At 37.4% G+C, this 13,277-nt stretch overlaps 3 protein-coding genes and 1 long non-coding RNA gene across 4 annotated transcripts; 3 read left to right on the top strand and 1 right to left on the bottom strand.

Moving 5' to 3' along the window:
• The first annotated feature begins 7 nt into the window (after positions 1 to 7).
• Positions 8 to 8,470, top strand: LOC105454466 (mediator of RNA polymerase II transcription subunit 16). Its single transcript, XM_011697082.1, has 14 exons — positions 8 to 885; positions 1,025 to 1,171; positions 1,555 to 1,753; positions 1,991 to 2,237; positions 2,329 to 2,484; positions 2,659 to 2,828; positions 3,107 to 3,443; positions 3,550 to 3,757; positions 3,990 to 4,164; positions 4,397 to 4,543; positions 4,861 to 5,071; positions 7,101 to 7,210; positions 7,443 to 7,588; positions 7,719 to 8,470. The coding sequence occupies exons 1-14, from the start codon at positions 824 to 826 to the stop codon at positions 7,840 to 7,842; spliced, it is 2,439 nt and encodes an 812-aa protein (XP_011695384.1). The 5' UTR covers positions 8 to 823; the 3' UTR covers positions 7,843 to 8,470.
• LOC105454465 lies at positions 5,097 to 6,912 on the top strand. The gene has a single exon (XM_011697081.1). The coding sequence runs from the start codon at positions 5,652 to 5,654 to the stop codon at positions 6,711 to 6,713; it is 1,062 nt and encodes a 353-aa protein (XP_011695383.1). The 5' UTR covers positions 5,097 to 5,651; the 3' UTR covers positions 6,714 to 6,912.
• On the bottom strand, positions 8,458 to 13,190 carry LOC105454468 (thioredoxin-like protein 1). Its single transcript, XM_011697083.1, has 4 exons — positions 12,938 to 13,190; positions 11,523 to 11,802; positions 9,124 to 9,407; positions 8,458 to 8,844 (listed from the first exon to the last, which is right to left on the bottom strand). Exons 1-4 carry the CDS (start codon positions 13,033 to 13,035, stop codon positions 8,631 to 8,633), a joined length of 876 nt encoding a protein of 291 aa, XP_011695385.1. The 5' UTR covers positions 13,036 to 13,190; the 3' UTR covers positions 8,458 to 8,630.
• On the top strand, positions 9,408 to 11,268 carry LOC105454467. Its single transcript, XR_975000.1, has 2 exons — positions 9,408 to 9,493; positions 11,007 to 11,268. It is a non-coding gene; the product is annotated as an uncharacterized LOC105454467 (long non-coding RNA).
• Positions 13,191 to 13,277: the final 87 nt, after the last annotated feature.

Genomic DNA, 13,277 nt, shown 5'->3' with positions numbered 1-13,277 from the left:
TGGGCATTACGTTTTAAATACCCACTGTCGCGAAGACCTCAATTGTCAGTCACACGTGCTTCCACGTACGTATGTACGTAATTATTATTTTCGTACCAGCTCGGAGCGAAGAACGGCGAAGTACGAGGGGTAAATATTACAGATTGACGTAGGTTTTACAGATCTCGCGATTAAATATTCGTTAATTCTCTCTCGCTTCCTTCTAGACAGAAAGAGGTTAAAAGAGGGAACGGAGCATGCAAAACACAGAGAGCTTTCCTAAAAAAAAGGTGTAAAAAGGGTAAACTGAAGGTGTAAACAGTGCAGAGAGGACACTACCGTCGCTATTTATTAGTCGCTGCCCGCAGCAGCTGATCGCCACATCGCGGAGGTGTCGAGTCTCCGCAATTGTTTACGATAACGAGATTAATTTTTAATTGATGGTGCTGCTGTGTGCAAAAATATGACGATATTGCGAGGAAAAATTCCCTCTGTAGAGGGAGAAATCTAAGAGGAGGAAATAGCAACAAGTTGTCCATGTGTGATCCCGTCGGTGCCGAATTAAGCGCACACCTGTCAGTGTTTGTTATTGTTAAATTCGCTACCTGTAGCGGGAATACTCGACGGGAGAGAGACATTTTAACATTTTACTCCTTCGGGGAGGGATTATCGTGATCATCCGCGAGACATTCCGCGAGGAATAATGTACTTTGAAAAAGAGACGTCCTAACCAAGAATTTTTATTCACGAGGAGGACCGAGGGAAAAACATTTAGCAGCCTCGTTAATTCGGGAGGATTTGTATTTTTCAAGAATATTTAAGATAAGGGGAAAAAAAAACGAAGATGGATCTGCTTTATACCGTCAACAGGAAGAGCTCCTCCAAATTCTTTTCCAATCAAGAATGGTACTTTCTTTTTTCTTAATACACGAACAAAACGTTTTTCTCTCGCAGCACTTAACAATATACTCTGTAGAAAATAAAGTATAGATTTTGATGTGTCAAATTCAACTTGGATATTAACTAACGATTTGCTCTTTCTCAGTTTATACAACGGACAGTCGTTATGTTCCTTATCCAGTCGGAATATAGTGGCCTTTACTACAATGACAGAGTTGGACGACAGCAGCGGCAAGACACGTGGCTGCCACGTTTACGTAGCGGACTTAAATATGCCATGGCATGCTCATAGGTAAGCACTTTGATTAGATTCGATCTTTCCAATAATTGTCTCTGTAATATTCCTTGAAGGATATTCCTGTTATGCCGCATCTTTTAAGCAAAGTTTACACAATGCTTTTTTTATCATGCTGGTTTTTTTAACGCATTATAAAACTAGTAGCTAAAGAAATTCTATAAATTATATATATTTTAAAACTAGAGGCTAAAAAAATATAATTTATACAATTACATGGTTTTTTTTGCTGATTTTTTAGCGCGATAGAAAACTGGCACGCTAGTAAGAAAAACAGCATGTAAATCTTGCTTTACCGTTTAACAATGCTTTCGTCAAATTTTTTTAAAGTCAATTGGTCGAGGTAAAGCAGTAATATCATGCTTTTTGTGTGTCTCTAGAGTATTCTCGAATAAACACAACATTACTGCATTGGAATGGGATCTACCTGGTGATAAGCTAGTAATGGCAGACACAGCTGGAAATGTACAATTATGGATGTTCAAGGATCATATTTTAAACGATTGGGTATTAATAGGTTCCACGTGCTTCCCTGGTGAGCACATACTAGGCGCGGCGTGGTTCCACAATGGCAAAAAGGTATCTAGACGAACGAATTGACGCGCTCTGGACAACGAAGAAAGTTTTCAAGTTTTCAGTATCATTAGAATAGAAATTGTATTAAAAATGATTAATATCCTATTATTTTGCACTGTAATAACTTCTTTAAAAAAAAGATGTTCAAATCGCGCGGGTGTATAATGAAAACTCGAAACAGACATGTTGTTTTTATAATTTTATCTTTTCTTCTAATGTCTTCTTTCGTTGATTCTATAGACAGGGCTAGTAACGGAAAAGAAGGACAGCATCCATTATAGCGAGAAATTTAATCACCTACTGTTCCAACCTTCCGTGAGGCAGTTCGGCGGAAGAGCCGCTGAAGGCGTGCTGGTGGTGTCGACAACGGGCATGGTCGGCGCGATCATGATCACGAAGGACCTTCAAAATCCGATTTGCTACTCGACGGAGAGTCTTGGCAACACGAGGCACAAGATAACCGCGGTCGACTTGTGCTACGGAAAAAGTATACGCTCTTGTCGTCAAGTTATAAAGATTTGCGCGAGTGCAGAGGATACAGTGAATGAGTTGGGATAATTTTGTTTTGTGAATTTCAGACGGCGAGGTCCTCGTCGCGATCAGTAGCGATAGCGTCTGCCTGCCCATAAAATGCTTTAGAGTACTGGTACGCAAGAACGACGACAAGTGCACCATCACCTCGCAAGCTTCGCCGAGCTTTTTCCTGCAAGACGGGGCGCCCATAGACAACTCATGTAAGATTACAATTTGAACGGCACATACGATACGGTATAGATATTAGGGCAGGGGTGATTTGCTTCGAAGGTTTCGACATTCGAAACTTCAAATATTCGAAAAAGTAACAGCCCTAATAGATATTTAATTTCTTCATGACTAACTATTGCAATTCTCTTTACTTTCTTTTGCAGGTACAGTGACGCATTTAAAGTTTGTGGTCCGAGAGGATGCCAATTCTCTGGTCATCGCCGCAAACAGCGAGAATGGCGGATTCATTGAGGTGTGGCAGTTGCTGGAGAAGTCACAACCGGTTCACAAATTGTTCCAGCCAAAGACTCTAGAAGGTTCTTTCAAGACGTATGTGAGTATTCTATTAGTCAATCAACATTTTTTGTTTTTACAAGTAAATACATGCGTGTGAATTAAGTGGCAGATATGAAGCAACGAGACAAGATACGTTTAACTGTGGTATTTAAATAACGATCCAAATATCCAAATAGTATTTAATAGTAGTATAATATATTTAAATACATTACTTGTATATTACTACTAAATACTATTTATTTATGTATTTATATATTTAAATAATACATTTATATTTAATAATAAAGAGATTTATAATTATTTTATCCTCGGCAGGCTTGGCAATTCCAATCGCAATATCGCTGCCAGTCGCCGGTCACGGCGATAACAACTACAAAGCTATCCATAGTGACAACTTTGCCGCCTCCCAGTTACGTGATAATAGCACTAGCTGACTCGTCGATACATTGCCTAAATCGTTTGGACTGCCTGAAGGAAGTGGCGTTCTCGTCCCTGAACACAAGCTGGCGATCGGATGAACCTAGCAACAAATACTTCAAGAGCTCCGTGTCTATCGCCCACATGGATCTTTCGTGGCTGGGATGCGTGCTTTTCGCGTGCGACACCAACGGCAATCTGTATCTCTATAAATTGTTGCCGGATGGCACCACGGGTATGACAGCATTTTTTTTTAATTTCTAATTAATTCATTAAGATATGCATTAGTAGCGAGATATTTCTGAAAGATTTCGAAATATGATAAAAACATGATTTCGTAGGTACGTCGATGTCGCTAAGCTACGCCTGTACGTTACTGGAGTACTGTTTGGTGACGGGATTGGACTGGCTGGACATACTTTTATGCCTGAGATCGTCCATGATCGAAGCGCTGTGCGAGCGATTGGACGCCTCCTTCAATAGGCAGCTGCAGTCTACACAGCAGTATCATTACATCCAATTTTTGTCCATCAAGACGTCGTTGTATAGGTGCGTGAACTGAACGCGAAGAAATGTTTCTTGAAAAGATGAATAAGTTTTCTTCTAAATTAGTTTTAGAAAAAATAAGTTTCTTTTAAATTAATTTATTTTGAAAATAAAAGAATATATCGAAGCTAGATAATTGAGACACTTTTGAAGATTTTTTTTTTTAATATGAAAAAGAAGTTTCCTCGAAATTACAAGTCAAAAAGATTAAACGCTTGCAATCAATCGTTTTCAGGATGCTCGTGACGGGGCAGAACAAGGCGGCAGATCTGTCGTCGTTGCTGATGATACACTCTGTAGCTACCGCCTTCAAATCCCTACTGAGACCATCGGACCTGATATCCCACGACAAAGGCCCAGCGGAGAGCTTAGCCGCGGTGATAACCGATGTCATTACTGATGTCGACAAGGTAAATCGAAGTCGAAACTTCCACTTCCTAGTTCTCGAATTTCCAAACCAGATTTCTTCCTTACTCTACTCTTCTATTATTATCTCACGTTTATCAGTGCATAGAACAAAAGTGACGAATTATGGATATGATATAACAGAAGTTATAATTATAGATAATAATTAAGTTTTAATGAAATAAATTGAAACTTTAATATTTTATTGATTATTGATTTGTTCAATGTTTTTATTAGGTATTGCTGCATCTCGATCCCAAAGAGTTTACAGTAGAACCGAGCACGCTGCAATCGCTGCAGCAACTTATTCAATGGGTCGCTGACTTAGCTTTGAATCTGCTGGCCAGATTGCCCGAGCAGAGGATGCAGGTGAAGGCTGGCGGGGTAGGTACTTTTAGCAATCTATCTATTCGCGAAAATCACAAAAAAAATTTCTTGAACCCAGATTTTAATGTTTATTTTTTCTGGTATATTTTTATAAATAAGTGATATTATAAAAATCTTTTACGGCATCAAATGTCCGTGTATTATTGAATTTATATTGCCCTTCATTATTATATGATATAAAAACAACTATAATCTTTCAACTATAATTATAAAATTAATTAAAATTATTTTCTTGAAAATTATATATTCAGTTTTAAAAATTGATATGAACTATCTTATTATATATAGTTTTAATTTATTACTTTACCTTGCAGTATGAGCTTCTTAAGGATCACAAGGCGTTGAATACCGTTCGGGAGCTGTTGGTCATCATACGCATCTGGGGATTGCTCCGCCCGTCGTGTCTCCCAGTGTTCCTTCGCAGCGCGGACAACCTGGATGTCCTGGCCTTGCTGTTTTGCTTGTTATCAAAATTGGTGCAACCTAACGGAGATACGCAGCAACAGGTGGACGACGGTTTGATTGGTAACGTTTATTAACTTAGAATTTCTTAATATCAAATATGAGAATTATAATTGAGTATGATTTTTGTCATTGCAGTATGAAGCTCTAGTGACTTTATTTTATGAGGATCGAGTAATTCTGTGTGAAAAAAGATAGGATTGCCTTTATTTTTGAAATTCTCATATTTAAAAAAAATTATATTAATTTAAAAGTTTCACAATCCAGAAGCACACAGAAAATTCAAAGCACGCAAATTCAATTCTTATCGTGTATTTATATTTGCTATTTGATTACCGCGACTGTCAGGAAGTCTGATAAAAATACCACATCCTGAATCATGAGAGTAATTATAATATTACTCTATTAGAAGTATAGTTCGCATCGTGTGTAACAGTTGTGCAGTAATATAATTGCGCAATAATACAGCTACACAAGTACATAGATCAGAAGAATTGTTAGGTATAAATACACCTTGTGTGTGTGGCGGTTCAATTATTACATTTCTCTCAACATAATACAGCACTAATAAAGTAACACGAGTCAAGAGAAGTGCAACGTGAGACACGCTGGAGAGAAAAAGACTGAATTCCACGAGGGTACAATGACGTCCAAGCTTGCGATCAAGCATAAAGACTCCCTCGTCTTGAAGGAAAACAGACCGCAAGGAAAGAACGGCGTGACAGAACAGTCCAAGCTGAAGATATGCGAGCAACTGTCGTTGCCTTGGTTAACCTTGGGCGTGTTCTTGATCTACTGGCTCGTCCTCTGTCCTCTAACTTGGGCCATAAGCTACTACTTTTGGCCGTTCCCGTACTGGCCTCCGGCTATGACTTATCTCTTCTGGATAGTCGCATTTGTGATCTGGCTCGTGATCACGTGCGGGCTGATAATCTTCTGGCGACGTCTCCAAGTTGAACAAAGCCTTGAAATTAACACGACCCCGAAATACGGCTCGGATAGCGAGAGGAGTCCTCTGAGCGCCCATCAGATATTATCCGAAGACGCGGAATTTCTCGAGACGGAGAAGCGGAACGATTCCCACGAGTCCGAATCTAAGAAGAGCGATCGAGGAAATCACCTCAAGAGGGAACTGCCGCCTTTGGTGATACACAAACAAATATCCGGTGAAAACATGGAAGATACGTCTGGGACGGTACGTGTCGAGGACGATGAGAGAAGTGGCTTGAATCACATCGCCAGTGATTACGCCGAGAAGAGCGCCTTGCAGGATTATCTGAAGCTGGTGACGGTATCGCCCTCGGAGGAGGTCGAGGTGAAATCCCCGAGGACGCCGATGTCGCCGAGGGAGTTGTTCTTCATCGACCTGATCCGCGAAGCGGAGAGGGCCGAGAGCGCAGGAACGCGCTTCTTCCCGAGCGAAGCGACTGAGAACGTTGATGCAAAAACCAACCACGTGAATGGTACAACGGGTGGAGAGGATACGGCGGAGCACAGAAAGGACATGAAAGACGCGGAGGATGCAAAGATAGACGAGGATAATAAATGGAGATCAAAGCCGGAATCGAGTTACTTCATAGCCGACGTGGTGGAGAGTCCAACCAGGGAGAAAACGGAGGTCTTCCTGCAGATCGATCCGAGCGTGGGCGAGGAGACTGGGGAAATTAATTGCGGAGAAACCGATGCTGATACTGCAATCCATTGAAGCAAATTCGCAAGAGACTTCCACTTCGCCAAGTTTTAATTAAATTGCCATGGACGATTACTTATGGACAATTAATTAGATAACTCGAGAAATATATGGTCTAAACCTAGAAAAGGATTCAAGTTTTGTTCAAGGAAAAGCTGCTGTATAAATAAAGGATATCGTGTAGAAACGATATAAAAATGTTGGATACGTTAAATCTGCTTTCTCTTCTCCTCGTTCTCTCTTCTACGAAAGTTCATCATTTAATTATTATCACGTATAAGCTATTCATCTTATCACACATACAAGATACACATCCTACGATTAATTTAAAATCGCGCGATGCAGCAGAACTTCGTTAATTTTCGACGCAGAAAGTTTTTAAGTACAGCATTTTTTTTTCAGATGAATGCTGCCTGCTACCAAATCAGATCATGATTCCGCAACTGCATCAAGGCAACAGCATCACCGCCATAGTCTCACCGATTTTGTTTTATCAGAATCTTCCGTTGCAGGTGAGAATTGCGAGGCTTGCAATCATATTCAAAAAGAAAAGAATGCTATTAGAATTACTCCTCTAAAAAATATTCAAAATTTTTTGCTAATTTATGTACACATAAATTATTAAATTATTATACATATATATATATAATAATTTAATAATTATATATATATATATATATATATATATATATAACATATATTAGGCATACATATTTATTCACTATTGCCATTTTGTGATTGCAGCTAGAATACGGAGTGGAACCTGAACAGTTGGTTTATACGCCTGAAATGAATCCCGTGGAAGGCTGCATGCACAGCGGACAGATCGTGGACACAATACGGCACTTGTATTTAGGAAAGCAGCCGCTTCTGGTGAAGCAATGCACGAGGTATTGACATAGATTATGCCAGTTACCAACTAAAAAAATATAATTAAATATAAAAAAAAAATATATATATATATATATGTTATAATATATCGATTGTTTTATATATATTTTTTTTTCGTTATATCTTTAGATGTGGCGGAAAGGCGCAAGTACAAAATATGACGAGGACAGCTGCGATCAGAGCCTGGGATCAACGATGGACGCGAGCTTGCCGATGCGGCGGCATTTGGCGTATTCACAAAGCCTCTCAATAAAGGGCACTTAAGAATTTTTGTAATAGTAAAGGGTTCCCCTTGGAAGGTCTCATTGTAAACCATGATACTGCAACTACGGATATCGAAAATCCATATAAAAGAAGATGAGTTGCGAGACATACACGCGTATAAAAAAGGTAACAAAGAGATGGAAAGTGTGTATTTCAAATGATTCGGCCACCACGTTAAAACAGAAATTTACAATCGAAAGCTATTTCGTTTATTTATACTTCTTGTGAAGTCACTCAAAGTCTCTTGCAGTGGTTATTCTCTTATCGTCATCAGCGAAAAGAGTCTGTATGAATTTTTTCTTTCTTTTTAATGCGAATCTAAATGGAGGAAATGGTGTAAAATTAATTAATCAAACGACGCATCGTTATACGAATTACTTCATTAAGGAGGATATAATGTAAGTGTAATTGCAGATGAGCGTTTATAGAAAAATGAAATCGATATGTACCTCGCGGAAGTCCTTTGTACGTTAAGCGTATATGCGAGCTGTAAAGCATTCTCATTAATTAATAAGATTTTACTTACGATAAATTATGAATGATAAATTAATTATATAAATTATTAGTTTCGTAAATTGATAAAAAATTATTACATGCAAAACTGTATGGTAATCAAATCGGATTTTATTATTGTTTCAAGATTCTCGTTACACCGGCTTTTCTTTTCCTCCTTCCTCTCGTCTTCCATGCGAAGAAAAAACCATAGGGGAATGTTAGTAGGCAAATTCGAAATTCCTGACGATATATCCTGATATATTATTGTCGCAGGAAAGTCGCTCAATGGCTTTCTCCCTTCTTGCCGGACACTCGCTTGAACTCTCCCATATTCGTAGTCGAGATCGGCGAGCCGATTACGACTAGATGATCGATTCTCGTGGTTTCCGAGCCGTTCTGATTGTCTATCACAAAGATTTGAAGATTCTGCACGTTCTGGAACTTGACGTAGCGCAGCGGTACCGGATTCCCCTCCTCGAGATCCTTGGCTGATAATCTGCACCGAAAATGCGCATATTAATTTATTTTATTAGAAAAAAAGCAACGAGAGACAAACAAAAGTAAAAGAAATTCCGTTCTAACATTACACTAGAAGCAATATAATGAACGTTAGAGAAATCTATCTTCGTCTTAATAATTTTTTTTTTTATTGACCTGCGATTCGAAAGGTATTCAATAGTTTTCAGTCATTAGATATTCAATAATTTTCATTTGTTTTCTTGTTCTTTCTATTCTTCCACCGTCTTGAATATATCCCGTATCATTCGAGGCTTACGTTAGGTCTTGAATGCTCGTGTTGGAGCTCGCCATTTCAAAATCGATTGTCCTGGGCTGGTTGATAAACAGCTTGATGTTCCTCGGCCCGTTTTCCGTGGGTGCTTTGATCTTGAGCGAGTGAACCTTAACTGGCTGCGAGAACGTGATGGACATTATCAGCTGCTCGTCCTCGTCGCTCTGAAGATACCCACTGTCCGAGTTCAAGCACTGAGGGAAAGTGTGATAGTCCGACTCGTTTAAACACTCGCACTGCTGCTTCATTATGAAACTGGACAGGTCCATCTGAAAAGAAAGGAAATCCCTGAAAGTTGTTCGGTTAATTACCGCAATCAGCGAAATGCAAGGGATGAAAGCAAGCTCCAAATGAAGTAAAGTGCGATTTAGAATAATTTACACACTTTGATTCAAACTGCAATGCTGAGATGTATAAAAATCGATCTCTGCGAGATCTAGTTGAAATAGTGGAAAAGCAAAAGAGAGCAAAAACTGTTCCGAGAGAAATGTATTTCGAAATTTTTTTTAATCTTCTAAGATTTTGCAGATAAAATTAGAACTTTTTTTTTATAATTTCACGCATGGGAAGCATTAAAAACTGTGTATATCCTTTCTTTAGCTAATGTCAAAATTACGATCTTTTTACGTTTTTTTTTCTAGATTAATTTCACCCAAGATTATATATTTGTTAGCACTGATGAAAAATTATGTTAAAAATTAAATTTTTTCCAAGTACTTATTTCGCTTGTCTAATTTAATTTTGATGTAAATAAACTAGATTGTACATAATCTACATGTTTATACAATTTCTTCAATTGTACGGACTTTTTAAATATGTTTCTCTGAGTCTCATTTTAATCTGGTGTAAATTTTTCAATATACAAATCTTAGCAAATTAGTATTTAAGCACTTATTGCATAATTACGACAAGTAATGTTAATCTCTTACTAATTTCTCATCATTTGTTCAAGAACTAAATTGTGAGATTAATTTGCATTTATCGTGCTAGGTAGGATCATTCAGATAAAGGTCATTAAATCACAAAACATGCAAGTATCAAAGTTATATTATTTCCAGTACAATATCATTCAGATATACATTGACAATATATTTTATAATTAAAATGAAAGCTAAAGAATTGCTAAACTAAAAGCAAAGTAAGTCTTTTAAGTTACATAAAAAATGCGAAATTATAGAAATATATTTTAAGAATAAATGAAGCTTAAGCCTATCGAGTTTAATTAGTTTATTTTTACTAAGTTTATATTTTTCTCTTAGGCCAGTAATCCTGGTAGTGTATCATTTAAATATAGATATTCTATAAATTTACTTTCTGAAGTTTGATTCTTATTCAAGCAACGTAAAAATGGCATAATTTTTGTACCCAAGTTTTACGTGCGTGAATACTAAAATTCATCATATCAAAATCTCAGTAATTAGTTCTCAATAGTTTATTTGAAATGATTTCCATAACAATTTCTCACTTGACACATCATATAAATGTGTGATACTTTGATATTTGCATAATCGAAAACATCAGCGCGTGCTCAGCACAGTTCCACTTTTTCAATTATAATAAAATTTAATTAAATAAAAATAATTTCGATTATTATTGAATAAATTAAAAAATTCGCAAGGAATTTTAAATTATATTAACTTTCTCTTGACAAAACTAGAGATAGACGAAAAATTTTCCATAGAAAATAATGTATACGTGTGTGATAAGCACACCAGGTCTTTTAAAAAGTTTTTGTAAATATGTGGTTTCAAAAAAGTGTTAACTAAATTATTCATAAATTGAATATCCGTCGTGCGAAGTCCCATATTGTGATCTTATTCATTTTATGAATCAACTATGAATGCTTACATAGTAACGTTTTCCTGCAGATTCTTCTGCTACTCTTGCAATGTGATCATGATAAAGAGAATTTTTGGAAGACAAAATGCATAACACATTTTCGTTCTGTGCGTATGCTATTAGAATGAAAGAAAATAATGACTGACTTTACAGTAAACTTCACAATAAGGCCATTGTTTTACATAGAATGGACATTCTGCACGCGAAATAATTGTTGTCGCAACCGACGGGATCGAAAAAAAATTGCTTAATGTGAACTTAATAAAAATGTGAGTTAAGAATTTCCGCAAACACGAAGCTTCGAACGTTGAAATTTTGTGAGGAAAATTTTATAGGGAAAAAAAAACATAAGCTGATGTCCAAGAGGCTGAAGTAGTCGAATTAATTTCCATAGAACAATCTCTCTCTCCCCTCCCACGGATCGGCTAACGTTAAACGACAACTTAGTGGCAAGCTTTTCATTGGTACTTATTCCAGTAAAACAGAACCGCGGCGAGAAAAAGCATTCCGAGAACGTGATAGTAGGCATTGCCGGTGTTTCGTACATGGCCGGGCAGAGAGTCCGCGCCCGAGTCGTCCGCGTCGTCGGCGTCGCCGCTGCCATAGAACTGCTGGATCTTGGACTCCAGCCCGACCGGGTCCGCGCCCTGGCAGTGGCCCAGCCTCGTACGCCTGCGGTAGAAGATGAAGGTGGGCATCGCGGTGACGTCCTGAACCGCCGCGGTGTCCGAGCACTTGTCCACGTCCACCTTCAGGAACACCGCCTTGGAATACTTGAGCGACAGCTGCTCGAATATCGGGGCGATTCTTTGACAGGGTCCGCACCTGCGTAATCAAATCGGTAAATTAATTGTAAAGCTATGATCCTTTTGTTCTTAGGACTTCCCATTCCTTAGCTCGTTGCTAAAAATGGGGGGGTACGTTTGCATACAAAATCAAGAGGTATGCAAGTAACAATTACACTGTATTAACAGATATCAATAGACAGAAAGTTTTTAGAACAAAAAAACATTTTACATGTATTACACACGGTATGATATTCTTAATCCTAAATATAAAAACGTCACTCTCAGTAATTGCTTGTTCGTTTCCACAATGTTGGAAGGTAATAAGATGAATTTTTTTTTTCGCACAAAAAAGACATGGATTAACAAATGTATTTTTATTAAATTTAACAAAATTTGAAAATCTGAGTTGAACCAAGCATTCTTCTCTTCTTTCTCTTTCGTGAGACGTGGATATATATTTTATTTTATGGATTTGCTTAATAAAAATAATCAAAATTAATTTTTATATTTAAAGCAACATACAGTTTTGTTGCATATTTTGAGCTAAAATGATTTTTTAATATATCTAAATGACTAAAATGAAAGGTGCTGCAGTCCTCTTCTTTTGTGATTAGAAGTGGACGATTGAGAAATAATTAAAGAATTTGTTTTAAATTCTTATTTGATTTGTTACGTGATAAATTCGCTCAAGATTTGAAATAAATATTAAAAAAACGAAAACAAATTATTGCAAAAAATATACACCTGTCTTCAAATATCATCTAATTTTGTGAAGTGTTTTTCTGTAAAAGCATACATTTCGACCTCTAACATGCTTTTCCCTTGGAAAACACTGATAATTTTATAATTTTTATTTTAATCCCTTCAAAAATGAATATACATGAAATAGAATATCAATTGATCGTTCGATTTTAAGAAATTACAATTTCATCAAAAGTTATGAACAGTCCACAAAAATTGATTCTTTTCAAATCATAATGAAAATTCAACAAAAAAAGATAATTAAAAAAAAAAGCAATTCGAGGGAACGCACGTGATCGAAATCATGTGTTAATTAAGAGGTCGTGTCGACTTTGTTAGGAATACTTTGTTAAAAATTCCAGAACGCTGGAATACAATCGAATTAACACAAGCGATAAAGGCGAGGAACATAACCTAACACAGGCACTCACCAACTGGCTGTGAAATCTACGACGACGAGTTTCTGGCCGGCGTTAGACAATTCGCCATTGAAATGACGATCGTCGTTAATTATTCGTACCGCTCCCATTATATTTCGATTAATTACATTAAATTCACCGCACCAAAATCCGCCTACCCACTGCACAGAGCCAAACCGAGATTCAATCGCGATGAAACCGATTCGAGAACAATGACTGGCAGTTTAAGTGTACCACACGTCGGCTGCGTTCGAAAACATTACCCGAGTGGCCCCGTGTATCATTTTATCCTTTATTCAATATTCGGTGAACAAAAAGGATAAAATAATACACACGGGGGCACTCGGGTGAT

The sequence above is a fragment of the Wasmannia auropunctata genome, unplaced genomic scaffold, assembly GCF_000956235.1.
Source record: "Wasmannia auropunctata unplaced genomic scaffold, wasmannia.A_1.0 LD335985.1, whole genome shotgun sequence".
NCBI classification, from domain to species: domain Eukaryota; kingdom Metazoa; phylum Arthropoda; class Insecta; order Hymenoptera; family Formicidae; genus Wasmannia; species Wasmannia auropunctata.
The sequence above is the reverse complement of the archived record's forward strand: the minus strand, read 5'-3'. Positions and strand labels throughout refer to the sequence as shown.

Coding starts and splice junctions, on each gene's coding strand:
- LOC105454465 (XM_011697081.1), top strand. CDS start 5,652: ATGACGTCCAAGCTTGCGATCAAGCATAAAGACTCCCTCGTCTTGAAG.
- LOC105454466 (XM_011697082.1), top strand. CDS start 824: ATGGATCTGCTTTATACCGTCAACAGGAAGAGCTCCTCCAAATTCTTT. Junction 1,172..1,554: donor ATGCCATGGCATGCTCATAG/GTAAGCACTTTG, acceptor GTGTGTCTCTAG/AGTATTCTCGAATAAACACA. Junction 7,211..7,442: donor ATCAGAATCTTCCGTTGCAG/GTGAGAATTGCG, acceptor TTGTGATTGCAG/CTAGAATACGGAGTGGAACC.
- LOC105454468 (XM_011697083.1), bottom strand. CDS start 13,035: ATGGGAGCGGTACGAATAATTAACGACGATCGTCATTTCAATGGCGAA. Junction 11,803..12,937: donor GTAGATTTCACAGCCAGTTG/GTGAGTGCCTGT, acceptor TTGATTACGCAG/GTGCGGACCCTGTCAAAGAA. Junction 9,408..11,522: donor CGGACTCTCTGCCCGGCCAT/GTACGAAACACC, acceptor CTTTCTTTTCAG/ATGGACCTGTCCAGTTTCAT.